Genomic DNA, 27,865 nt, shown 5'->3' on the forward strand with positions numbered 1-27,865 from the left:
GCGGGGTGTGTGGTGAAGTTTGTTACACGCACATACACCTTCACCTTACCCTCCCCCCCCATCACCACACACACACACACACACACACACACACACACACACACACACACACACACACACACACACACACACACACACACACACACACACACACACACACACACACACACACACACACACACACACACACACACACACACACACACACACACACACACACACACACACACACACACACACACACACACACACACACACACACAAAGCCAATTGCTAATTTGAAAAATAGAACATTTTAATAAAGGCTACATCTCTTCATAATTACAATAATTAAAGTACCGAGGCATCTTTTATAACTGAGCTCTATAGAACGCATCATTTGCAGTTTACAAGTGGAGCCAAGGAAGCCATGAAAAATATTATAAAACATAAACATGATGAAACGGATACTAAAAGGCATAAAAATATCTTTTCAACATAAGGCCCCTTGTAAAAACCAAGGGAGTAATAGGACCCTGAAAATTGGGTAAAACACGGCAAGAATCCATGTAGGCACAGCTACTGTACTCAATTAACACACTATGGACATAGTGTATATCACCACCGTTATCATCTGCAGCTCATAGTGCAGGTTTCAAATACACACAGTAACCCTACTCAAAAGCAACTCAGTCACACAATCACATAGGCAAGCACGTTGGGGAGCACATTATAGAGCTTTTTGTTGGTAAATATTAATATTGGTGTAAACACATTTTGGGGACTCTAGGACCTGTTCAGGGCAGTTTCCTCATAGTAAATACAGGCTATTTGTGCGATGCCTGCGCCACTGAAACAAAGGCACTAAGACGCGACAGATCAAGGCTAGCTGGGCAGAGTCCCAGAGTTGGGAATTAAACGTGAATAGCATTTTTTGTTCCTTTTTTCATAGTACACTCAGAGCAGATGGGGACACAGCCACAAATAGCACTGCAGTAGTAAATATATTATCGAGCTTTTAAGTGATAAAGAGCCATTCTCAAAGCTTCAGCAGTAAGCTCTACAGCCAAAAGATCAGAGATGATGTCCCACTAAATCTGCAGGAACAGAGGTGGAGTTTTTTGAAGAGGTATTTTTGAAGTTTACAGTTCAATACGAGGGGCAGAAAATGCATAAAACCCATTTCCTTTGCTTGAGAACTGATGCTCAGAAGGGGGGGGGGAAATCACAGATGTGGAAAATTGGAGAAGTTACTCCAACTCCAAGCAGCTTGTCCATGGAGGAATAATAGAGTTAGGGCAGGGATATTTCCAATAAATAGCAATATAAATCTTTACACAGCAATACGAGCATCACAATACAATGCAATGTACATGTATATCTGCATATACATATTAGTGGTGTGCTAGCAAGTGCCCGTGGGCAGATGCAAGCGCAGGCAGGCTCAGGTAGGCTGTCAGTCTTTTGAACCCACCGGCCCGCTTCTTTGAGGAGTGGTCATTCACCTAGAGTCTCTTAAGATTATTCTCTTCTGCAAACACGAAGATGTTTCAGTCCAGCAACACACAGTCTTTCACTTTCTTCACTTCAAAGCGGGTTGTCCATATGATAGTCCTGTAATAGCGATAACTTGTCCTCCTTTTTTTTTTTCCTGTCCATCGTTCATCCAGTCCATCTGCCCAAACCTCTTTGACATTCCTTCAACAACATTTCCAGTCATAGTCTTAGCTTAAAAGACATATTTTGTGGTGTGTGTGTGTGTGTGTTGGAGCATATGCAGGGAGTACATCCATGGAGGTGTGAAACGTCTGTATAATCCACAACATGGGAAGGTCTCACTCCATCCTTTCCACCTTGCCCAGGATCTTGCCCTCGTAGGTGGGCAGTAAGGAGCTGTCGTCTGACACCTCCTCAAACACCGCACCGCACTCAAACTCATCGCTGGCCTTCTTGAAGTAGTACCTGCAACAGAGAGACAAGAGGGAGTTAACACCCAAAGACTTTATCATACGCAACAAGCATGATTCAAGACACACACACACACAAAAAAAAAAAAAAACTCTAAAAAGTTAAAACAGCTTGTTGCCCCCCCCTTGACCTTTTTAACATTAAGCCTCATTTCCGCGATCCATGAAAAGCCACTCGGTACACAATCAACCAAGCCTGCTGAGCTACAGACCGACTTCTCAGGGTGGGGTGGAACCGACTTCTGAAAAGTCGAAAATGAGAGGCTCGCTCTCTTCATCCACTCCCTCCATTCCTTCTCTTTTTTACATCTCCCTTTCCTTTTTCTCCACAGTGTTGCCGTGAGCTTTGCCCCGGCTAACAGGGGCCAATTAGGCCAACGTGCAAATGAAGGGGTCCTTTGACAAAGGCTGAAATTTTGGGTGCCTGCAAGTCTGCCTGTCATTACACCCCCTCCCCCCCCCAACTCCTGCACACCCACTCGCGCACATGTTAGAGGACACACATGCACGGGCTTTCACTCACTCCTCATCCCTGTTTCATTATTACAGGGACAAAGAAAAGAACGAAGACAGGAGGAGGAGGAGAAAGAGCTAGCAGTACACTGTGTCCGTCATTACCCCCGTTGATAGCATGAGCTCTCACTGAGCTATAGGAAGGGCAGCCGACTGACAACTTTCTGTGTGTGTGTGTGTGTGTGTAAGAAAAAATAAAAATCTAAAAAAGGAGGGGCTTCTTGTCAGCCATGACTTCACTGAGCCATTAATGATGCACACCCCCCCCATCCTCATTTTAGAGGAAGCGAAACCAGCAGGGGTGGGTTGGTTAGGGGGGTGTCTCAGAATTCACTCATTAACTATGTAATGGAAAAATGCCTCGATTTGCTCCTTGTGTGGGGTGACTGGAATGTGGGTATGTTTGTGAGCATTTTGTTTTTAATGAGACGGGAGGCTGACAAAGTGGAAACATGCAATACTAAAACAAGAGCTATAGTCTTAAAAAATAAAAAAATCCTCGCAAAGGTCTGAGTACACGTGCGCCAATCAGCATGAGGGTGGTCGCTAATAAAAAGCAGCTACATTTGAAATACAGGAAGGCTTCAACTAAACGGAATACAAGAGGTCTCTCTAAGGGAAATAAAGACGAGTAAATAAGATTAAGTAGATAAATAAGAGGACATCAATTAGAGCACAAGACACGCCTGCTAATTGTATCCTCCTTTCCTTTTTGAAGGAGGTAGGAAAAAAGAAAAGAGGAGCCGTGCAACTCTTAAAAAAAAAAAAAAATCTTCAAAGAGCAATGATCTTTTTTTTGCTGAGAGAGAGACAGAGAGAGCCTGAATTTCCACTGGAACATGTTTTATGTGGCTAGATCTGTTTTTCCCCCCCTTCTCTCTCTCTCTCTCTCTCTCTCTCTCTCTCCGTTTGCACTGACATCTGGCACCAATATCGTCTGGCAGGGCCCTGCAGTACTGTTCTTTGTTGAACCGCTGCCATGTTGAAATGACCCAACTCCACACATTCTCTGGCTGCTATTAAAGCACCGTGCAGCTCTCTCCAAAAAATGTGGACGGTATGACACAGGAACTGAGACAGCGAGCCAGAGAGAAAAGAAGAGAGGTGGTGGGGGTGGGAAGTGCTCGTCACATTTGTTGATCCAAAAACGCTGCACACATCTGGACAGGAAGAAGTTTCTTTTGCTTTTTTTTCTTCCTCAAGAAATGGTTTGATACTTTGATAATTATTAACACAATACTCAAGCCATGCTTATCCTGGAGACCACGGCAGCCTAAACAATAAACGTTTGATCGTTTTCCCCTGATGCCAACTGGAAAGGAGCAATCAAAGTCAAAATCTCTCTCCGCAAACACACAAAGCTGTGCAGTCTCAGTCCGGGGCCTGAAGTACAGCAAACAAGCAAATCTGGCATTTAACAATCTGCCTTTCAAAAAAATATCCATAAAATGATTACAACATGTGTAAACATTGTGCACGTTCAACGCAAGCGCAGTCACATGCACACACACACCAGGGCAGAAAAAAAAAGAAAAAAAAAAAGGAGGCACTGATAGCATCAGTGAAGAATTTGCACGCTGGCCATTTGTGTGAGTCTTTGTTGGTTGAAATGAAAGGGGCCGGGGCTTCAAAGCCATGTGTATTAAGTGTGCCTTAGCATGGAAATCAATACCAGATGGGACCCAAATCGCTGTAGTTCAAACTCTTCCACTAACCCCCGCAGCACCCTCCCTCCCTCTTATCCTTTCCACACACAAAAATATATCAGGTCTTAAGGTCACACAGGCACTGACCACAATACAAAAGTATAAATTTACCACTCAATAGTGTAGCATGTAGCCTTTCAGCTAGCTAATATTAGCCTTTCTTGCTTCAGTTTGTGGTTATCTTTAGCCTGGTTAGAGTGACAAGGTCTTAAATGTCACCAAGGTTATGATGAGAGGACACTAAAGAACATGGATCGCAAATTCAGCCGTAAAGCTCCCATACCACTGAAGATATCTTAAATCACTCCTCCTCCTCCTCCTCCTCGTCCTCCTCCTCCTGCTCCTCAACACTGTCTGCAAGAGGGTTTGTGTTTATACTCCCAAAGGCAACGGTTTGTTAGCAATTATTGTTTGACATTAAGGCCAATGAACGGATAGCGTTTTATTGCCGGCAATCACAATATCACAGAAGCACCGGTGGCAAAAGTTCATTTTACGTGTCTCTCGTAAAACTTCAACCGGCACCGGTGTATTCCAATTTCTACACACCTGTAGTTGCCCTTCTTGCGGAGCTGCTCCTTAAAGTGGCCCAGGGTGAGACTGTGGCTCTTCATGTTCCTGCGGTAGGGGATCTCCTCACCGCAGAAGAAATAGGTCACCACCGTCTCGCCTCCGAAACCCTTTTTACACTCCTTCAACCTGAAAGTAGACAAAAAGTGAGAGGGTGCGTTAGAAGGAGTCACACTCATGATGCTTAACAAGATAACGCTCAAAATAGAAATGAGAAACGAAGCGAAGCTTCTAAAGGACTTTAACAGCAATCGACTACAATACCAGAGCAGAACTACAGTAACAGCACCCTGACTGAAGAATAACACCAGTGAGTGAGTGACCTAGTGCCATCAGTAAGTGTGTACTTATGTGTTGCGTGTGCACGGAGAAGGGGCACAGTATTATCAATTCCCCTTCAGCTATGTCCAAGGCTTTGTAGGCCCACTTCAGAGGAGCTCACTTTGCAAAGCTCTGCTCGCCCCAGCCGACGGCCAGCTCACTGAAGGACAGCCAATAAAAATGATACATATATATGAAAGGGATGTCTCAGTCAGGTGGTGCAGTGACTACACACTCAGCACAAATATACAAGATTCATGCAAACAGAGGCAGAGCCAGGCATCTGTGTACAAAGCTTAAAACAAGCTTTGCAAAAGGGGGGGGGGGTCACCTTCTCTTTTGAGTGACTGTGTGTGGAGGAGTGCATGTGTGGGATGTGTGTGTTTGCACACGACTACGCGTCTGTCTCCCTACATGTGCGGTGAGCAGTGCGGGTGACAAGCAGGAAGAGTTAAAAGGGTAGAAGTACACTGCAAGGTGGAGGTTATGGCTGAGAGGAGGAGGAAGAGGAGCAGAGGAGAGGAGAGGAGAGGGAGGGCAGGACGCTAGAGGCATCGTACTCTTCTGATTGGAGGCCGGGGCTGGTGGTGAGGAGGCCAGCAGGGCTGGGATTGGCTAGAGACAGAGGGACGGACCCTTCACCCTGGACAGGAACGAGGTGGCTCTTCTCTTGCTGGAGACTGGAAATGGAATGCCTGGGAAGAGATACAGCATAAACTTTATGTTTCCTGCAGTGAAAATCCAAGAACAAATCTAGAAATGAAAGAAGAAAGCAGACTGAGGCTAAAAGCAAAACTGCTCTCTAGTTTCTTGGTACCTTTGCTTGGTGGTCTTGGTGGAGACCTCCTCCAGTCGGCGGCAGGCCTCCTCCAGCTGGGCCAAAGTGTTGGGAGGGGGCAGGGGAGGCATGGCTGGGTCCTGGATGAATGGTTGGGCTGGCTGGTGGCTACGTAGGTGGCCACAGCTTCCACCACCACCCCACGTGTGCGTCTGCGTAGAGGAGCCTCCAAAGGATTTCTTGGTGCTCTGGTTACTGCAAGGAAGAATAAAAATAAGACCACGTGCATTAACAACGTGCAATGGTGAGACATACATTTAGACCTTTTAAAAACCAAAGCACTCCGCATTCTAGCAACTGCTTACCTGTGAGACTTGTGCCTGCCTTGCCGTTTACTTTCCAGGATCCACTGCAGCACATTCTGGGTGGGATCTGCCGTGTCACTGGGCAGCTGTAGGTCCTCCACACACCTTTCTGCTACTCCATCCTCAGCCCCTGAACGACACATGCGCCTGGACAGAGAGCTGGAACGCCTGGGAGGAAGGAAGAGAGGAAGAGAAAGAGAAAAGAGAGAGAGAGAGAGAGAGAGAGAGAATTAGTATTGTATTTTGTTATACAATCAACACAAGAAAAATGTAAATTAACAAGACATGAATATCAAAGAGGTGCTTGGAACTGACCCCACACTGCTGTCTGCTGAGACCGACCCACACATCTCCCTGCCCAGGCTGCGGCTGCGCTGGTAAGGCTGGCACTCGGCACTGCTGGAGCACAGGCCATGCACCCTGAGGGCTGCCTCCCTTTCAATCTGCTCCTTAGTCTTAGGACTGGCATGGTGGTGGATGTAGTGGTGGTGGATGTGTTTTGTGCTCTGCCTGCTTACGAAGGTCCTGTTAGGCCCAAGGCCAGAGTGATAGCCCCTTGGTCAGGACTAGGGACAGAAGAACTGGAGGGCCCTGTCCTAACCAGGGCCTTGATTCCAAAGCCTGTGCGCATGATGGGCCTGTGCTCTGGGGAGCTGGAGCGAGGCGAGTGGCGGATGACAGCGGGGGACTGGCAGCCGGGGGTCTTCAGGACGCGAGACAGGTGTTCGTCCAGAATTGCCTGGGGGTCCTCGTCAGAGGAGCCAGGGAGGAGGGTCAAGGGGTGGGGAGAGAGCTGGGGAGCACTTCCTAGGATCTCGGAGTCTTCTTTTTCCTCCTCCTGGTAACAAGGCATACAAAAATCATCAACTGAGGAATAAAAATAAATAAAAACACCTTACAGTTGACTCCTCAAATAAAAAATAAATAAAAAAAACCCCAATCTTCTACAAACCTCCTGAATCTGCTGCAGCTTCTCCTCCAGAGAGCTGAGGGTGTCCTGCTTTCTCTTCAGGCTCTCCAGGCGGGAGATGAGCTGAGCTGCAAACTGCGACGGCTCCATTGGGACCATCTCCTTGGGTGGACGGCAAGTACGCTTTAGGGAGAAGGAGATACGTTAGCCACTGTATCGTGTGTCATCCCTCCATGACAAAAACGCCAAACCCTCCCCAACTTGGACAAAAGATATCCATACTCCTTTCCCCTCATCGGTCTACATGTATGCATCGTTCTCCACCAGGGCCTGCTCCACCATTGGTGGTAGTGATCAGGGCACTCTCATAGGCACCCAGGGCTACGGGGGTTGTTTCAAGGGGTGGCAGGTCTTGTGTATGGTCATGCTGGGCTAGGCCTCGGCTGGTTCCCTCTGTCATCATCAGCAGGCCTCTTTAAAGTCAGCTCACTTCAAAGGCTTCCTCGTCAAATATCAAACACTCAGCGGGGGAAGAATGGGTGGTGGAGGGAGGGATGGAGGGATAGATAGATGGGAAGCAGTGGCTTTACATCTAGGAATAAAAGCCACATATCGACAGGGGGTGGAAGAGAACTCCAGGGAGGAAAGGATGATGGATTAAAAAAAAAATAAAAAATGGGAGAAGTTGAGATTCAGAGATGTGTGCTCGCAGGGGGAAGAGAAAGAGAAAATGAAGAGAGGGACGGATTGAAGGAAAGAGATAAAGGTGCCAAAAAGGATGAGAGATCAGAAAGGTTGAGGTAATTTATCCCCCACCCCCTTGTCACACACTGGGCACCTTTGAGTTACAGTATAGTGACAGTATGAGAATGTGTGTGTGTGTGTGCGCATGCACACACATCTTAAATTATTAGCATTTTTGCACAGGGGCTTTCTTGATTTTTCTTCCTCTTTTTGTTTCTCCCATCCCTTTGTTGTAGGGATGAAGGGGAGAAAAGAGCGAGAAAAAGAGACACTGTCTGATGGAGCCTGGGGCTGGCGCACCATGGGAATGGAAGCCATCGCCAAAAATCTGACGGAAAAGCAAAACAAGAATAAAAGCGAAAATAAAGCGAAAAGGGGGACAGTTAGAGAAGAGTGACGTGAAGCAATCTGTGGATTTTTTCCCCCCTTATCCAAGCAACACTTGCTGCATGTCTCATAATGTTGAGGAAAAAGGGGGTTACATCAAGTTTATTTCAACAAGCTGCTTCTGTTACTACGACTTCTGCAAGAGGTTTCCTGTTCTTCTGTCAAACTGAAGTTAGCCTTTCTTAAGCCTTAAGCTACAAACTCCCCCCTGACCCACTGAGAGCTCACATGACACGCTCAAACTCTTCCCTAAGATCCCTCACTTTTAGGGGAGGGGGTGCTGTGGAAAAAAGAAGAGAGAAAAAAAAAGGGGGCTCTGTTGGAAGTTGTCACTTTCCTGTGCGTTTGCCCCATTCATCCTTGGATCAAAGCGCTGTGTGTGCGTGCATGTGTGTGTGTGTGAATGTGTCTGAGTATCTGTGTTTTTGTTGGGAGCCGGGCTGATTTCAGCACCCTCGGGATAAAGCGGCAGAGATCTTCCTCATTTCTCCCTGTTCTCCATATTTACAGCATCGGTAGGGAAGAAAAACCCTGGTGTGTTCCGAGCGCTGCGGCGATAAACAGCTTAGAGACCCCCCTCTGCTCCTGCAGACTTCAAGGAACCCTAATGGGGGTGTAGGTGACACCAAAGGTAGCGAGGGGGGCTTGTGTTTGTATGTGAATGTGCGCTTATGTCAGAGTGTGCGTGCGTGTGCGCGTGTGTGTGTGTGTGTGTGTGTGTGTGGGAGGCTGGGTCTTTGACTTTACTCTTCAGATCTTTGCTGGTGTTGTTCAATTGAGAATGCCGAATACAGTTTGTGCGGTACTATTCATAGAACCAAGAGAGACCCGGAACAGAGGGTGGTATGGAAATTACACTGTGGGACCCAGGTTCAAAAAGACTTTGGAGCATGGGTTGTGTGTGTGTGGTTATGTGTGTGCGTGCGTGTGTGTGTGTACTTACAGGGAAAGCAGGCAGAGAGACTTGGCTGTTCATCCTCATGTTGCGCTGCATCTCCCTCTGTATCTGTTTCTTTGAGCCCAGTTTATACGGAGGAATGCCATCTCTGAGGGTGTACAGACAGATCACAAAAGGTCACTTACCCAATGAGATACATGATTTAAGACCAAACAGCCATTCAGGAAGAAGCTTATTAGCCAACAGGGTAGATCAAAACGCAGTTCAAGCAAGAATAAATCTAATCAATTCATTATGCCATCCATTTTGTTTTTCATCTTTTAGACTCAATTTGAGAATAAAATAAATAAATAAAAAGTACTCCAAGGTTAATCATATCAGCATTTCCGGTCTTGTTTGTGTATCGGAGCAAACCGGGTTACATGGTTTTGAGTGAGGTGGTAGAAGGTTTTGCTTGCCCTAGAAATGACACTAATTTTCATCTCTGGCTTCAGCACAGAACTGGGCATCCTGCTGGCTATTTCCTTTCAACACTACACACAGTTTACAAAAAAAAAAAAAAACAACAACTCTGCAGTCACAGTGCACTCTGCTCTATGGGCTAGAAGTAGTGTCAGCATTAGCATTCCCCTACTGACTTTTCTGTTGAGGACACATTTTAGTTATCAGTTAGCATTAGCAACTCATTATATTCATTCAAAGAGTTACTGCAGGACAGGACCCAAGGGTGTAACTAACCTGGTTAAATCCATCTGAGGGACTGAACGGCTGCCTGGCTAAAAAAATGTAATCAAACAACAAAAGCTCAAGCTTCAAACCGAAGCACTTGACAGTGTAAAACAGTGTCTTTTCTCCATGCTAAACAGCAGTTTCCTGGTGACCTAGCCTAACTGAGGAGCACTTTTCCACTTTTGCTTTGAAATGCCACAGTCATGCGCATAAGCAACCCTCCCGCCCCCCTCCCCTCCTCCCAATCTTCATTTGGCAAGCGCAGCCAGCCTCTGATCTCCGCACATCAAAAGGCTGGTTTGTAAGATAAGGTAATGTTTGAAGTCTGCGCAGCTGCATTCCCCAGCGTCCAAGCAAATCCATAAATAAGATATAAGCAAAAATCCCCCTCCAGCACTCGCTTTCTCTTCCCACCCAACCGCCTCGTCCCCGTTGCTTTTTCCCTCTTTTATTCTTTTCTTTATCTGTAAATGAGATTCAAATGTTTATGGGTCCTTTTAACTGACCTAAAGAGCGGCAGATATTCTGATCAAGGCCAGAGTGGGCAGGAATTTCGGTGTGTGGGGGTTGTGTCCCTGTGGCCAGGGCTTTATAACGGCACTGGGCAAAGTACAGCAGAATAGGACTATATGGGCCTCGGCCTCTTTGAAGCATGGCCGTCTAGAGATATGCCAGAGCAGAAGACCCGGTTATAAAAAAAAAAAAAAAAAAAAAAAACTCTTTATAACTGCCATATTTATGTGTAGCCCAGGCCACTGGTTGCACTGAACATCAGTGTCTCAGTCTTTAGCTTGGTCATGATTAACCTTGCCGCTTCAGTGACATCATCCATATACTGTAGGCCTCGACGCGGCCCATGTGAGATGAGGTAAAGAGGAACTTGCACCAAGATTTTTCTGCTTTCTGTCCAAAAACCAGCTGACCTGAGCGCTCTTGGCCTTGAGCTGTGCACCATGCAATGACTTCATAGTACCCTGTCACCGAGACACGTGATTACGCCAAGTAATCCGTATGAAGAACGAGGCCCGAGGCACGTACACAGATAAGCACAAACCACATGTGGATAGAGGCATAACGCTCGTGCATTATTTCTATGCTGAAACGACTAGCCAATTCCTTGATTAGTCAACCCAGAGGTGGTTAATCAACAACAGTTTTGAAAATTGACTAACCATTTACGACATTTAGCAAGCGAAAGTGCCAAACATTTGCTCATTTTCGGGATGCTGACAAATTAATTTCTTTGCTGCTTTTCTACATTTCATTGTACATTTTATATTTTGGATTTTTGGTCAGACAAAACATTTTAACATGGAATCTCACAACTTGTGACATTTTTGAGACTGAGATGGAATATAGTAATAACTAGATAGAGAAACTTACCACTAGTTGCAACACTACTTTGTGACACTCTTACCAACAGTGTCAACTTGATGCACTAAATGTAAAGCCTCTATACCTCATTCCCATGTATCAACTCACAAAGTCTCTCTTCGTTTACAGAATAATGTTAAAATATATAATTGTAACTATAATTATAACAGTGTCGTTAAAAAAAAATATGCAAGGATGGAACCTAACTCATGCCTTATCCTTGCTGCTCCAGGGTATCTTTAAGTGTTTTCAAGGGGCCATAATTCACCCACACCCACATGGTTAATATTCACTTACACACTGCTGTCAGTCACAGACATGGCATCGTCGGTCAAGGCGTCACTGGAAACCTCGCTGTCATTGGTGCTGCTGACGGGGGCAAAAGAGCCCACATGGCAGGGGTTGATCGAGTCTCCTCTCTTGTATGATCTGGAGAGGTTACAACAACAGAAATCAGATTAATCCTAACACAACACTATGAAACAGTATCCAACAGGTGGGTGACATTCCGTATGTATTTCACATATGTTAAGGATCAAGAAAGGTTGTATCTTCCGAGGTTTTAATGACATTAAGAGGAAGAAGTGATTCATGTGTTCAATAGTTGCTACCAATAACAACTAATGAATGAATGGGACCGGCTACTCTGGTGACTGGCAGGCTCCAGCATTCAAATACAAGTTCATCTGCACTGGGAGAGCTGTGGTTTGCAGCATTTATGCCCACAATTTCTCTTTCCATTTCTCTCATTCACACTCACTCTTTCCTCAGCATGCATCTCCCGCTGTGCATGCATTCTTGCCATGGTACAGGAGGAGGAGAAAGGGGGGAGAGACCAAAAGAGTGGGGAAAAAAAAAAAAAAGTATAGAGCGGAAGCATGAGAGTGTGTCAGAGAAGGAAAGAAAGGGGAGAGGAAAAAAAAAAAAGGGGGCTCTTCATGTGGGAGAGACCCAGCAGGACTAAAGCTGTAGGCCCCCAGCTCCAGGCTGACCTTCAGAGGGGCTTGCAAAGAGTCAGGTATTTAACACAGCTGGCCTTGCATTCTTCCCTCCCTGCCTCTCTCTCTCCCCTCATTTATCCTTTCTCCTCCCTTTCTTTCATGAGGTGCACTCGCCCTTCCCACTACCTCTCCCTCTCTCCCCTTTTCGCTCCCTTTCCCCTCATTTTCGCTCCAAAAGCATGCCTTGTAGTCCCCATCCCTGAGTTTTCAAAAAAGGTAAAAAAAGCTAAAAGTGGAGAAGGCAGGGGGCAAAGCAGCAAAAGAGGAAATCAGAGGAGAATTGATGCTAATGAGAAAAGAGGGAAGGAGAGATTGAGAGGGTTTGGGTGGTGGGGAGGTGGATGTTGATTCTGTACTGTAGCTGCTGCCGTTCAGGGTTTGTTTTCAATAAGTCAGATGAGAAGAAGAGGTGAGGAGAGGGAAGCGGAAAAGGGAGAAATGGGTTCCACATGTTTTGAATCTGTAAGGTGACAAAGGGGCTTCATGTCAAAAGAGGACTATTCTTTCACTTTAAGCAACAAGCACCCCACTGTAGGAAAGTCCCCTCCACGCCGATCGTCGCACACAAGCTGTCAATCCATGTGGCCCAAAGCAGGTAGCTGTCAGTTTACTTAGCCTGTCCTACTCATAAAAAGGTGAGATCTGAGCAACTTCAGTGTCCCATTATCTATGGCAACATCACAAGATGTCTCCATGTTGGGACTTCTATTTAAAACATTAATTCTATTGGTCCATAAAAGCCCTCTTTTTTTTGTGAACTTTGATTTGACTCTTTTACTAAAAATGGGCAGGCAGAGCTCGAAAGGACATAAGCATCAAAATGAAGCTACGAAAAACATACATTTCAAAGTGCCTTCTATATATCTGCTATAGATTTATATCGCTGCCAAAGGCTTGAGGGCAGTGTGGTACAGGAGGAGGCATAGCATAACAATGTCATCATCTATTATTTGATGGCTGGGGCCAGAGCCAGCCACGCTCTGTGAACTTTTCCGTGGAAGACGATCCCTCATTCTGCTGAACTATTTCAAAGCCCCGGAAATCCAGGCGAGCGCCAGCAGAGGGCTGCTGCTGATGGTGATGTTGAGAGGGGCCATAGAGCCAGGGAGTGAAATATAGACTGAGTTTTCTACAAATTTAAAAAGGAAACCCTGAAGTAATTAGGAGGGGGAAACATGTTGCACTTTTACGCATGACAAGAAGGTGTCTAGTTGCTTGTAATGTGGACTTTTATTAATGCGCAGCATGGCTTCTAAGCTAAACCGTTTAAAAAAAAAAAAAAAGGTGTTGCAACCATACCTGTATCCTCTTTCCATCACCTCCACCGCCCTCATGGACACGGTGGTCCTCTGCGCCTTCGCCGACAATCCAACCAGCGCTTTGGCTTTGAAATCACAATTCCACTCCTCCTCTTCATTGAGCGTGGGCAGGTATCCACATACAACTTTCAGGTCACCCAATCCGTTCGAGCTGACGTGATTCGGGTTTTCTCCCCCAGTCCTCACGTACTCGAGGTAAATGTCAGAGGTCAGAAACATCTGGTACGCGTTCTCCTCCATGTTGGTTTGGATCTCCGTCTGCGCCTGGTCGAACATCGCGGAGTCTATGTGTTGCTTCTTGACATTATCCCGTATGAAGGTTTTAGTCGCCGGCTTGAGCTGTTTGGCGACAATGCTGTCGTTTTCGATGTAGCGCTTGTAAATTGCTTTGGCGACTCTCTGCGTTTTGGTATCCTTGAGGTCCATTTGCCTAAAGCCATTGCAGGCAAACCAAAAGTCTAAAGTGTCGACACATTTCTCTCGCTCCAGGAATGTCCTAAAAAGAAGAGCGCCGTCCTGGTCCCCGAGGAGAGAGTGCAAAGACTTTGTCCACCGGGAAAGCGGCGAGTCCGGGGAGGCACTCCCCTCTGGCTCCCCAAGACCATCCTCGTTCCTCCTCGCCGAGGATCCCGGAGAGCCGAGCAAAACCGATTTGGGGGGTTCCACGGGTTTCATCACTGCGAGTTTGCCGGGGTAGCAGGGCGCCTCGCCCTCCTCCCCCGGCACCGGGGGTCGAGGAGCATCTTCTCGGAAACTACTGGCGATATGGTCCATAAGCGCCCGGCTCATGGCTCTGAAGGCAGCAGGAGAGAGAGCCCGTGTGTTGTTCGCCTCCTCTGAGCTTCTACTGTAATCTCCTCACTCTCTGGTGTCAGCGGGGGGGGCTTCTCTGTGGCTGCCCGTCTTCTCTCTGAAACACACAGTATTGATCTAATCACAACCAGATCCGCGCCAACTTCAAAGGGAGAGAGACGCAGTAAGAGTCTTTTCAGACCCTCTCTGACTTCTACAGAAAAATACAGCCTAGTTCACAGAAATAAAAGGGGAAGAAAAAAAAATGTGAGAAAACGCTGCAGCAGCATTACATAAACAGCATTTCTTCACATCTCAAAACTGGAATGTGATTTCTACCGATGCGCTATTGGTTAAATTTTACAAGAATTTAACAGTGATTTTTTCTCTCTCTCTCTCTCTCACATGTACAGTCGAGCAGAAACCACCTGAGCGAACCGAATGTCTGAACTGAATCTACATCATCTTCCCCTTTTCACCAGAAGTAGCATAGTAATCACACGTAGCATATGTCAAGCGGGGCTATAAACTGATCACCATTAAGAATTAGCCTAGTCATTATCCTTCCAAACGGACACGGCTTTATTAAAGCTTCCAGATCCATCACACCTGGTGTCAGGGTTGCAGCCTGACTGCCTGCTGCAGAATGTAAGCACATGTCTTTCTACCATCCCCTGCCACTTTCCCATTTCTGGGGCAGTCATTTCTACGTCTCAACATCTCATCACAGGCGACTAAAATCACGTCAAATTGAGCCTCCCCGCGAGTACCTGTAGGATATTGATGTGGGACGAACTCGGAGAGATCGAAAAACGTGACCACAATAGTTAATGGAGTTAACCGGCTGCAGCTGGCTTCTGTGTTTGGTGTACTACTACAGCAGCTTTAACACGCTCAAATGTTTCAAACGTCCAGCTATCTCTTGTCCCATTACCGCACAGATTTAAGAGCAGTTTGTTACGGATGATCGCTTAATTGTTTCAACACCGGAAAGCATCACTGTTACAGTGTATCGGCGGCTGATGTGCAACGCTGCATATGTCACTTGTATCGCTGACAAACTGTTACATTGCTCAAGTGTTTAACTTGTCAGTGACCGTAGAGAAGCAGCTCCGGACACTTGCTCTAAAGCTTCCCATGCTAAATCTTTCAGGATACTTTTCGAAAAAAATAAATAAATAAGCAACCCTTCAAAATTACATTCAAAGCGACCGCGTACATTACAACCCCACTCACTGTCACGTAGTCTTTCAAAAAGGTTCTTAAATGTTGCACTTAAGGCGAAAAACAACTTCTCTTTAACGTCCAATCCCAAGTACACCAAAGTCTCAGATCTTGTGGGGGGGGGGGGAGGAATTCCACAAAAGAAACGAGCTAGTCTACTACTAAATGTTCTACTTTAAACTTTAAATATGGATCTAACAATATCGAATCGAATATTAAATGAATAATGCATAAACGATTTTTTTTTTTGGGGGGGGAGGGAGTCTTTTTAACTTAAGAAAAGCGGTTCCTTTTCCCTTGAACAATACTTCAAAGGCGAGTCAACAGCACATCAAAGGGAACTCTAATGGGGGCCAGTTTGAGGAGGCACATACTCTTGTAACTTACCATCGATCCACGAGTTCTCCTTAAATTAAACTCCAGTTGTTGAAGTTTTATCCACCAAAAAAAGTGCGTATAATCCACAGTCCTCGTCTCAGCAACGCATCCACATACAGTCCGTTCAGGTTTGAGTCGGTTTACGGAGAAAAAAAGGCACACGAGAGGAAAAAAATACCGCTTTTCTCCCTCCTTCTTCTCTCTTCCCTATGGTTTCAGGCTGCCATGCTGCACGGTAGGTCTCTCCTGTAGGCGACTCCAACACCAACTGAGCCGACAGGCTGGAGCAGCGCACTTCAAAGTAAGGAACCTACCGCCGGGTCCCGACAGCTGCATAAAAAACAATTGCAGCTTGATGCCTCCGAAAAAAGAAAAAAACAAGACAAGTGTCGGAGCTGCCCAGATACGTTGCAATCACTCTGAGTGAAACATATTTTAAGGGTTGGTCGGTTTATTTTCCAGCCCCGCGAGCTTTTTGCCACGTTTTACCAATCTTTTCCCACATCACCCTAGTTGAAGCTACATAGTAAGGACCTTATCAAAGACAAGCAATCTTGAGCCAACTCCCCGAGGCTTTGGAGCGTAAGAAGTAACTGATCTGCCGCCCCAATAGCATTATCGCTACAATCCCTCTGTTGCTACATAAACTTTAAAGACGCAGAGATCCTTTTTTTTTTCAAGTGCCGCATAGTTTTTGAGATTGACCTATTAGAGACCTGGGGATGCACAATGCGCGCATCGAATGGCACGTTCATATCCTCATATACAGTTTTGGTCACATTACAAGAAGACAATAGTCCAGGAGAATAATTAAACTATGATTTTTATTCCCCTTAAGACTCTATTTGGAAGGCATAGGGGCACAGATGTGTCCGTCCTGCAGGACTCAAAGACTTGCTGAAGAAAACTTCAGCAGGACAAGTCTTCTACATTACGCTTAACCCCTAGACATTTAAAATAAGACACTTTAATTATCCACATACCATTCACATACAACATGTTGCAATAGGAAATCAAATCATAGTGCTGTGCATCACTCCACAGCTCCTACCAGTGGCAATAAGGGCACATGGTGCTGTGCATGCATGCACACCTGATTAAAACATCTGTTCACCAAGGATAAGTTCCCTGAAGGATGTTATCATATCATTTAAGCAACAGAAGAATTACTCCCCTCTGCAGCTCTGACAGTACAGCTTTCTGCTTTGTGCATACCACTTAACTGCAGCAGATAACACAAAAAGGAGTGAAAAGTCCATAGATAGACCAGACATTCACTATACATCCTTTCACTGGTCTGACTGAGAGGTGTTGTTGAGATACAGGCAGTAGTGGACATTTTAATCCGTACTGGACTAGCTACAGACAGTGATGACTAGTGTTTATAGAACAGAGTCAATTGTGTTTTGGATATGGCTTTAGTGTTCAAATGAGCCACCACAGGAGAGACCCTTTGTACAAGATGGCTATATTCTTGAAAGGGACAGTAGGTGTCTGAGTTTCCCTTGTTGTCTCAGTGGACATTCAAAAAGTACAGTACAAAGACTTTGATCAGCCTGTTTGCTAAAGGTGCTGTGAAACCTTCTCCCTTGATGCCTCGCTTCCTATCGAGGTGAAGAGGCCATGATGACTAAGGTATTACTCATCATTCAAAGGCCACTTTATCGCCTTCAAATTCTGCACGCTCACATCCTGGACAAAAACATCCCCAATGTGTCTGCATCAAATGTACTGTCCCAGCAAAACTTTAACAGCAGTAATTGCAAAGCAGAAATAACTGTGGTGTTTGGTGTTTTTTGCCCCCAAAGTCGCCTTCCAGGCAGCGCGGCAATGGTTATGTTTAGGGTTTAGGTTAGGGTTAGCTGCCTGGAAGGCGACGTTGGAGGCAAAAAACACCATTGAGCGAGTAACTGTACCCCTGGGGTTACTTCTGCTTTTGCTTGCAGGTATGTGGAGCAATTGTGTAGTAGCACAACTATTTGAAATAAAATAGAAATTACATTTTCAAAAATCCACTTATTGATTTAGTTGTAACACCTGAACATAGACTGTATAACAGTCTATGCACCTGAACTCCATGTGTTGAGAGTGCGTGAAAACTAATTAGGAAGCAAGCAGTTAAGTTGAAACAGAAAAGTGATGATACATGGTTGAGATAGATAAAAATGGTAAAACACATAAACTAAATGTCAGTGTGGAGTGCATCTGACAAAAAAATGTTGGGGCCTACTGATGTACAGTATAGCTGACATCTGACACCATGTCAGATGTGAGACATTAATGACTGAGTTAAAACAAAGTCCAAACAAACATCATTTCTTATCTCATAAAAGCTCATCTACACAGTCTGGGTCTTTCTGTAGGTGTACAAGTCATCTGGCTAATATACAGACCTCGACAATGTCAGCCTTTGTTAACTTTGGAGGGCTCAGGCTGACCTCTGACAGTAAACACACCGGGGTGGAAACCATCACCATGGCGATGGTGTGGACCCCCTGCTAGTACCAGGGGCCAGTTGAGCCCTCATGTCCTGCCTTGTCAACCCTCTCTATGGTTCATGGGAGGTCCCCATAGGTCGTGGTCTTCCCTGCTGCCCCTCAGGAGCTGACCCCAGGTCTGTGACTGGCCTGAGACCAGGGGTGTCCTTGGCTCCTGGCCCTATAAAAAGACCCTTGAAAGAGGGTTTCAGGGGAGAGGTTACGAGGTGCAACTGTCTCTCTGTTTGGGAAGATATTATTACAGAGACAGGTCAAATTCAGTCTGACTACAAAGAGCCCTATAAATAGAGACGGAAGGGCATGCATAAATCACTTGTGGGTCCAATCAATTCTTTCATCTTGACTGCTTCTTCTTTTTTTTGTTGCATGTGCACAGAATACACAAAGCATCTTAATTGTCTATGGTATCTCCAGTCAGATTGAATGGAAAACACTTCCTATATAACAACTTAAGAGGACTAGAGAGGTTTTGACAACTGTGTTATATGGTCTCCTGAGGAGCCTTGGCCTGTTGTAACTACTACTGGCCACCTCAGTTGCAGTCATAAACACTCACAGTGTGTGTGTGTGTGTGTGTGTGCGTGCGTGCGTGTCTACCGGTGCTGTCCTCTCTGTGCCGCAGCTCTGTGATCAGTAACTGCTCTCAATTACAGTATTGTGTGCTGTTCCATTCGGCTTGGGGTTAAACTCTTTGCAGACCCCTTTGAAGTACTCATCCCTTTATCTCAAGCCAGAGCCAAGAATTTGGGGGAGGACAATGGAAAATGAAACCAAGAGGGAAGCTTATGGCAATTATCAACCAGGGCCATGAGGAGGAAGTCAGCTCACACAGACACAGACAGAGAGAGAGAGAGAGAGCGAGAGAGAGAGCAGATAAAAAGAGCAGGAGACAGCCAATGTAGGACAGGGGGTTACTGTTTCAAGTTTGTTTGGTGTGTACACACCCGGGGCAACAACCGACTGCCGAGAGAGGAAATGGAGGCTACCTCTTTAAAGTAGGTGACAACAGGGGGACAATGGCCTCTGAAGGGAGCAAGGAGCTGATGAGAGGAGCTGTGGTGGTGGTGGCGGGGGTCAAAACACAACATAATCGAGGACCAAAGAATGGCAGAAGAGGATGGAGGAGAACGGAGGGAGAAGTGCTGTTGTCAGCAGAATCAAATGGCACGCAGAGAGCTGGGGAAGATACAATTAAAGTGTGGAGTCAAGACAGGCTTTGAAGTTGGACATGGTGCATAATACCCTTAAAAGTTAAGGAAGGGCAACAATTCGCCAGCTTGTTATGGGGCTGTTTTGAAAGAGGAAGAGGAGAAAAAAGAGAGTGCGGGTGGTAGGGGGGTTTGTTTTTGAAAGGGTTCAGTTTGAGGGGAATGAAGTTGGATTTCAAGCGCCAATTGGCCCCAGAAGGATGTTTTTTTTTTTTTGCAAAACAGAGAATGTAAAGTGTAAGTGTGAGTCGGCGCCTACCTGTGCATTTTGATGATTGGGATGAGTGTGTGAAGGATGGAAGAAAGGAAAGAGAGATGTGTCAGAGAGTGAAATAGGGAGCGAGACAGGTGAAAGAGAAAAGACGATGAAGAAAGAATGAGACATGAAATAGGTAGGGAATTGGTAGCGAAGGAAGGCAGAAAAGAAATAAAAGAGAGGCAAGAAGAGAGAGGGGGGGCTGTTGAAGGTTATTTATTGGTTTTTTTCCCTCGTTTTAATCCCATTTTGCGCATGACTTTTAAGTCTACCAATGTATAGAAACAATGTCGGATGCACTGTCTAATCCCGTTTGGGCCATGAAGCTCACTCCACACTGACAGTAATGACTTTCATTTCCGCTGCTGCTCGCACTGAAGCACCATGCAGACACTTCACAGGCTGGACGCCACTGTTCTGCCATGCTTGACAGGACAGCGATCCGTCTCTGAATCAGTCTTTAACCTAACCCTGTGGGCTCCCTCACTCATCCTTAATCCATCACTTTAACCCGGTCTTCCTCTTTCCTGACTCCGGAGCGCAGAGGGTTCCCAGACTGGTAAGGTGATTAACTTGCTCGTCCATTCAACAAATGCCAGATTTTTATCTCTTTCCCCCTGCTTCCTGTTCCTCCATTAGAGGGCTGTGACACATCAACAGGGTGAGCACCATGGCAAAAAGCTATATGCTCTGAAGAGGGCTGACAGCTCAAACACGGTCTCGCTTGACAACAAGATTCAATAGTGTTCATTATCACATTTAAACACACACCATGTCCACACACATGCAGCTCAATATGACATGTTTCTTGTCAGATGTTTGGCATTAAACACTGAATTCCCAAATCAAGAGAAGAATATGAATTTTCTTGTGTGTGCAATTTGAGCCAGCAGCTTCACAATTGCATAGGTGTCTATGTAGAGAAGGCTTGCAAACAGCATTTAGATCATAATGTTGAGAAATTAAATGTGTAAAGAAAACACTGAAAAGTGAAATGTATGAATGAATTGTGAAATTCTGTAATTTTTTAAAAAGTTATTTGGTGCGTTTAAACTGAATGGAAAGTATGTAAAGTCAATTCAAAGACACGACTGGGCACAAACGGATGCAAATTCACTCTGGGTAGCACAAATTAAAGAAAAATGTGCACCTATCCCAAATGACTGCACTTCATAAACATACAGAGACAAAAGGAAAAGTGAGAAAAACTGCAAAACAGTCCAGCTGTTAGGTTTGTGTCTTCATACATTATTCCCTTCCACAGTAATAGATCTTTAAATGATGCACTTTTGGAGAATATGTTTTAAAAGTTAATGGAACATTAAAGGAAGGTCAAAAAGAATAATAAAAACATGCATTTTCAACTTTTTCTGCATTAGTGTGGCCACAGTCTACTTAACTATTACCAGTTCAGGTGCAAGAATATGTAAAGAATAATAAAAGAGGCTGAGAGAGATAAATGTAAAGAGCTAGACAGAGATACCAGATTTTCAGACAGAGACATAGGGCAAGCGATACAGACAAACCTCCCACACAGTCTTTAGTGCATGATCTTCTGTCCCTTTGCTCAACCCACACTATAGATGGCAAAATCATGCCACAATCACACAAACACAACCTGCTGTGCCTTCTTCACTAAGGCTGCATAGCCTCTAACCCACTTGTTCTCAATTCACACAGCTGCATATCTTTTTCACAGCTCTTGTTGCACTTGAGTGACAGGGCCCATGGAAAAAAGGAAAAATCACTGCCATAACTACCGTATCAACAAAGAGTGAGTGATACAAGCTACGAGAGAGACAAAGGCAGAAAACATGGTGGAAGTGTGTGTGAGAAGTGTTGGCGATAAACAGATTTATTTATGCAAGCAGCATACAGCAGCAAAACACAGGCCTCCTAGGGTCTGACTCAGAATACAGCGCTATAAAAAGCTCCAGTGACACACAGCTCACGCACACACGCAAACACACACGCACAATGACTTTGTCAATCACACGCTGATGTACAGTCAATCCCAGAGGCCTGTCATAGCGCTCAGAATAAAGCGTGCACACACAGATTGTCACGTGTAGATCTAGTAAAAGGCAGAGAAGACCTCTCAGATATGTTGGAATAAAATATTTCAAAAAGTGATTTAAGGTTCCTCTGTACCACACTTGCCATTGCTCTACATTTCTGATTCAGTGCCATGAGGCAGTTTTTTTTTTTTTTTATCGTGAGTGCATTTTGAGAGTGTGCAATGATTTTTAAATGGGCCTTTGTGCACTCATGTCATGACAACTATTCTTGAGACAATGAAACATTTAAAACTCCAGCTGAAGCAAACACATGAAATGAAAAATTACAGTACTGAAGTGAGAATATGGTGGAAACCTTGGGAGCTCCCTGGCCGCCCTTTACTGTTGTCACATAAAAATCCACCGTCTGATGTGGAGATAACTGAGAGGAAGCTAGGGCTTTGATCCTTAATGGGGCCATGTCGGCTGCTTGGTAATGACATTCATTGCTTGTATTTACACAAGCACAATTATGGAGGTTATTTTGGTGGTAGACAATCAATTAGAGTGAAACTATGTCACAGTAATAACACAGATTGAAGCAAAGGTTATAGCTGGAGCCTGTTTGGGTGTAAAGGGCTGAGTACACGTTACCCTTTAAATGTACAGCATCAGCAGCTCCGTTTAAAGTTATTAATAAAGACTCACTATGCTTTAAATTAAGTGTTTGTTGGATCATCTTACAGCATCTGAAACATTCTTTCCGACAGTAGAATTGGTTGGGGAAGCGTCCGACGATATATGTAAAGGGCAAAGTATGAGTAAAACAAACTTGTTCATATGATGTGTCGTCTGACTCGTCTGAGGGCTCAAGTGTTCATATCTGTTTGAAATGGCCTGGCGTCATCAAGAGAGGGGTGAGACGTGATGAATTGTACAAATGCGGATAAGAGCACACATTTCAAGCTGCCTCTCCTTGAAGGCGTTCTAGGTGTTGCATTCGTATGACATTTGATAGCAGTAGTCGTGTAAATAGAACTTTCTCACCTCTACAAACCTGGAAAATTGCTCAAGGTACGCATAATTGTTGGAGGATGTACTGTAGGTCCCCCTAACTCCTGTGAGGGGACCATGGTATGCTTCAAACCTTCAAAAACATCAGGAATTTGTTTAACGAAGACCGGTACTTGGTGACAGTGACACACCGCACAAACTAAAGCGACGGTGGCTCACCGTTGGCCCAACTTGGAACGACAGTCGCCTTCCATATGTGTCAGGCTTAGTGTGGCCATTCAGAAAATGATTAAACACTTTTGCCAGTTCAGACACAATCGGTATTGGTCATTCTAGTTTGTCTGAAGTATACTGAGGCCATTACTGACACGTGGATGTAACCACACATACAGTACATGTGAAATGTCACAAATACTTCCTTACATGTACACAAGTGCACATGCATTATGATGCTGTGTTGCAACAGTTCTGAATCCTCTGTGCACTTCTTCCAGAAACAACAGACCGTACAAAGGCTTTGTGCTGAAAGACTAAATTCCTGTTTCTCAGATGTCGGTCTGACAGTCCTCTCTCCTTTCGTCTCTCTTTTTTTGTTCCTTCTCTGTCTTTGCCTGGGCAGCAGAATCAGCACATCAAATAAATACAGAGATGGGTATAGGGTTTCGCTTGGAGACAGAACAGGTCACGCACGGACAATGGGAACACATGGAAGTGCGCGAACTGCGGGTGTAAAAAGAAAGCATTTCCAATGCAAATAAGTTTAGAGGCCTCTTTGAAATCAAATCTGATTTTGGAATTTAATAACGCCTCCAAATTGTTTTCCAGGGAAAAACTGCATTCTTTTGAAATGATCAGTATTCAAAGCCATGCATTCCTCACCTACCAGAGAGACAAAAAAAACAATGGATGGGGGCTCATTATGAAGCCCATCCTTGGTCCACTAAATGTTATTATCTTCATCATAAAACCTCCACACTATTGAGACATTGGAGAGGACTTGGAGACATGGTGGCCATTTCATGGACTCCACCGTCTGAGTAATTCAGCTGGGGTTTGAGTGGAGCCGTTGGTAAAACACAAAGTGGTGGAGGAGGCAGAAACACTGGGCCCAAGGACTGTAGCGGTTGGCCTGAGTTTCAAACAATTGACTCGCAGCGCTCTTTATCTGAACCAACCACAAACCCCCAACTACTCTTTACAGTTCAAACAGGGGCTTTGAGCAGAAAGCCAATGCATAATAGTGATGGGGGAGATGGGAATTCAAGGTCTATGACTTCAGTGTTAAGTTACAGAGCTAATCTTGGTTAACATGCATGTTGTGGTCATATAAAAACAAGGGCAACAGCAGGACTTCCCCTAATTGTGGGACTAATTATGAGGTATCTGACGAGGATTAGAAAACATGCTCAGAATTAAAACAAAATAGCATGACAATAGAAAATGATGCAATTGTTTTTATTTATTAAAAATGATGGATTTTGGCATTAAATGCCTATGATATCCATAACAATAAAAAAAATATAAAACTGAACGAAGTAATCAGAATTATATATATACACACACACTCAAGCTAAACTTAAATCTGACAATGAATAAATAGTTCATATGTTAATAAAACCATGAGAGACAACAGCACATCAAACCAAAAGATGATTGATCCAGTTGCATGACAGGTGTGTAAAAACTTGTAACAGTCACTAATGCTCACACCTGATTGGACGTCTTAATCCTTCATATCCCGGCATGGGGTCAGGCTGTGGTTCTCCCATAGTTACCTGTGCAGAAAGAGTTGGGTTATTCCAGCGTTAAACCAATAAACCAACATATTACATCAATATTAAAGAACACCATCATGGAATTTAAACTAACTCTCTGAGTGACTGTTTCTTGGAGACTCTCAACGCCTCCGCCACTTTAATTTGTGAGGTAGAGCACAGTGAAATAACTGGTAATTTACTGTGATGTGAATGGCAGTCCTGAGAGATGTTTGCAGAGATGTGAGCAGCAGCGTTGTTTGACGAGGCCTCTTATCCCTGCATATATAAGATGCTTTTTATAAAGACATAAATGGCTCTTACAGTATGATGGATGGAAGGCAAATCAAAGCCCTCAGGACTGGAAGCTGTCATAGTCAAAGACAAGACTTCTAATGTAACTGCACCATTAATTGTGTGTTACAAAGTGTACTGCAGATGAGTAATTCTAGGTGTTCATACTTTACTATACTCACAACCTGAAACACTGGTATAAAAAGAAAGGCACATACTATACGTGCATTGTACTGTCCAAAAGTATAAACTTGAACTATGTACAGGCACGTAAGCACACACCATTCTAAACAAATCTAAACAATCATGCTAACCTCCTGCTGCGACAGGCATCCAGGTCTTCCTGTAGCAAAGAGGCTCTCTTCTGAAGGAAGTTAACCTGCAACACAGACACACAATGCAATATTATAATATAACTATAATGCAATAACAAAAATGTACTCTGATTAGTTGTTTAATCAGAATGAGGGAAGTAGGAAACCAGTGCATCAGAATACAGACACTGGAGGTGTAGAAGGTATAATGGCTTTGGGTCGATTGTGCTTTTGGGTGGAGGGGGTTAGCTAAGTGGAAGAAAGGCTTGGTTGTTGAGTCCAGAGGTCGGGACAGCAGGGGTTGGGGGTCAGAAGATTAGGGCAGCGGGGTTAAGGCACATGGGGACAGAGGGAAGATTATAAGCCAGGTTAGTTGAGGTTAGGACGTTACGAGAGGAGGCCGCGCCATTCTTTTGTTTGGCTACAAAGTGGGAGTATATTTATGAAGTGTCTTTGGCTGAAAGTGAAAATAAACCCCATCTACATTTACATGGCATCTAGAGCCTGGCAGAATAATCACGGCTCCGAAAGAATCCGTATTGTTCTGGGACTACCGTACTGCAGCCGAGGGTACATTCCTTTCTGTGGGGGAGACCTCAGGAAAGTTCTAGCATTTCATTTGGCACTTCACAGTGGTGAAGTATATGCAAAACCCCAACAAAATGTGGTAAGATGCCTCCAGAGACTTGGAAACTCTCCCCACCTTTTTTGTACCACCATGTAAAAATAATGCACTTTAATGTGCAAAGCCCAAGACGTTGTCAGTGAGAGGAGAGACCACTCTGCTCATCAATTACATCTTATAAACATATCTGATCACAGAGCTGTGGTCTGCACACTGAAATGGGATCTTGGTAGACCTTTTGAAACAAGGCAGGGGTTTATGATGAGCCCCTTCTTTTTCTTTTTTACAAAAAGTTGTGCTGTGTGGTTGTATCATCATTACAGAAATCCCGTTTTTGTTTACAATGTAAAAGCTGAGAAAGTGAAAGCCCTTTATTGATATTCAGTGTCAAAATGGGCCCAATGATATTAGTACGAGACACAGCTCAGAGACATGCAATGCAATTAAATCTAATGAGAGACTAGGAGAGATTAAGGGTTATAAAGAGGATTGGTACTCCAACATGCATATTCATACAGGATGTGTGGGTTATGTTTCTGACTGTTTCAATTGATTTATAGTAAGGGAAAGTGAAAGACAAAAGGATTGAAATCAACCTTAAAAAAGAATGAAGATACAGAACATTACTTTGACAATCTGTCCAATATACAGTTTGTTGGGTTTAAAAGGGTATGGATTAATGAAAGGAATATTTTACAGGTTGAAAATGAGAACATGAGTCTCCAGACAATTTTTAACATTTTTGAAACTAAAACCAACAGATTATATATATGTGTCAGCATAGTTGTTCTGGGCCCTGCCTGTCTCTAATCTGTATTTGGCAAACAGTCAGTTCTCACCTGAGCTTTCAGAGAGGTGATGGTGTCCTCCAGTTCCTGTCTGAGCTCTGCTGGCATCAAACCTTTGATCTTCTCCTCGTACTCCTGACGCACCACAGTCACCTGAGAGGACAGAGGCAGGGCAGTCAAACGGTGTCGGTTAACTTAGAAGGAACACCCAGAAAAATAAATCCATATTACACATTTGTTATTCAATCATCACATTAATACAAATGCATTATCCATGCACACACACAAACACTGTATGCATTTCATTTGTTGGTATATTTGGATTAAAAAAACATTGACACAATCAAAAAGACAAAATCAAGTAAATTATTTATACTCATTTATATAGACACTTTCAGACACAGCGCCCAAGTGAACAACTCCCTTGGAGGATACACACACACACACACACACACACACACAGACACACAGACAGACAGTGGGTATCCCCTCTTTATTCATGGCTCAGAGTATTCCCTCGCTCTTCACAGCTCCTTCACATCTCAACAGGGGGTCCGCCGACTGGCATGACTCGCTCTGCACAACACCCCCTACTGGCTGCTGATGACTACAGCAAGAGCTGACACAATGCATTTATGGGCCTGGCACAGCTGGGTTTGGAAGAGGACAGGGCAGTGGTGGAGGGCAGAACACATCAAACACAGCAGCAGCTCAACAGCTAGCTAGCTAGCTCCACTGGGGAGGACTGGAGGAAGTCTGTCTGGGGCTAAATTACACTCCACTAAACCAGAGTCTGATTATAGAAGTTGAAAAGGGTTTGGTTAGTTCAACCCCCCTCAACACACACACACACACACACACACACACACACACACACACACACACACACACACACACACACACACACACACACACACACACACACACACACACACACACACACACACACACACACACACAGCGCTTTTACAGTACTATTAAAGCATTTACAGCATTTTGAAAAGACTTGCAGAATGAATTAATCCAGAGCTTGATAATAAGTTTAGCAGAGCTGGAGGAATCAACGGGGGCTGTGAAAAGCAACATTTTTCACCCACATACTGTATTTCAAGGTGTAACCAGGAGAGTCTGAGCATTTCAACTGTCCATAATGTCTTTGACA

The 27,865-nt window shown here is 44.6% G+C and overlaps 2 protein-coding genes across 6 annotated transcripts in view; both read right to left on the reverse strand.

Annotated features, from left to right (window-relative positions):
- Positions 1 to 274: 274 nt before the first annotated feature.
- axin2 (axin 2 (conductin, axil)) lies at positions 275 to 14,350 on the reverse strand. Its single transcript, XM_039825067.1, is given in 11 exon segments — positions 275 to 1,941; positions 4,715 to 4,864; positions 5,617 to 5,751; positions 5,874 to 6,089; positions 6,200 to 6,367; positions 6,515 to 6,740; positions 6,743 to 7,037; positions 7,152 to 7,292; positions 9,184 to 9,286; positions 11,539 to 11,670; positions 13,542 to 14,350. Coding segments are annotated over 11 exon segments (2,502 nt in total). The 3' UTR covers positions 275 to 1,814.
- The window catches only part of cep112 (centrosomal protein 112), a 137,968-nt gene continuing 124,450 nt past the window's right edge, over positions 14,348 to 27,865 (reverse strand). For 3 of the 5 annotated variants that reach the window (XM_039825065.1, XM_039825063.1, XM_039825064.1), the window contains 3 exons: positions 26,755 to 26,856; positions 25,291 to 25,355; positions 24,388 to 24,703 (listed from right to left, as the gene is read on the reverse strand). In XM_039825065.1, the coding sequence (XP_039680999.1) occupies positions 24,700 to 24,703; positions 25,291 to 25,355; positions 26,755 to 26,856 (171 nt within the window). In that variant the 3' untranslated portion in view covers positions 24,388 to 24,699. Of the gene's footprint in view, positions 14,472 to 24,387; positions 24,704 to 25,290; positions 25,356 to 26,754; positions 26,857 to 27,865 lie in introns of those variants that run through there. The other 2 variants (XR_005641884.1, XM_039825066.1) reach the window with 2 other exon arrangements.

Source organism: Perca fluviatilis, chromosome 15 (genome assembly GCF_010015445.1).
Source record: "Perca fluviatilis chromosome 15, GENO_Pfluv_1.0, whole genome shotgun sequence".
Lineage (NCBI taxonomy): Eukaryota > Metazoa > Chordata > Actinopteri > Perciformes > Percidae > Perca > Perca fluviatilis.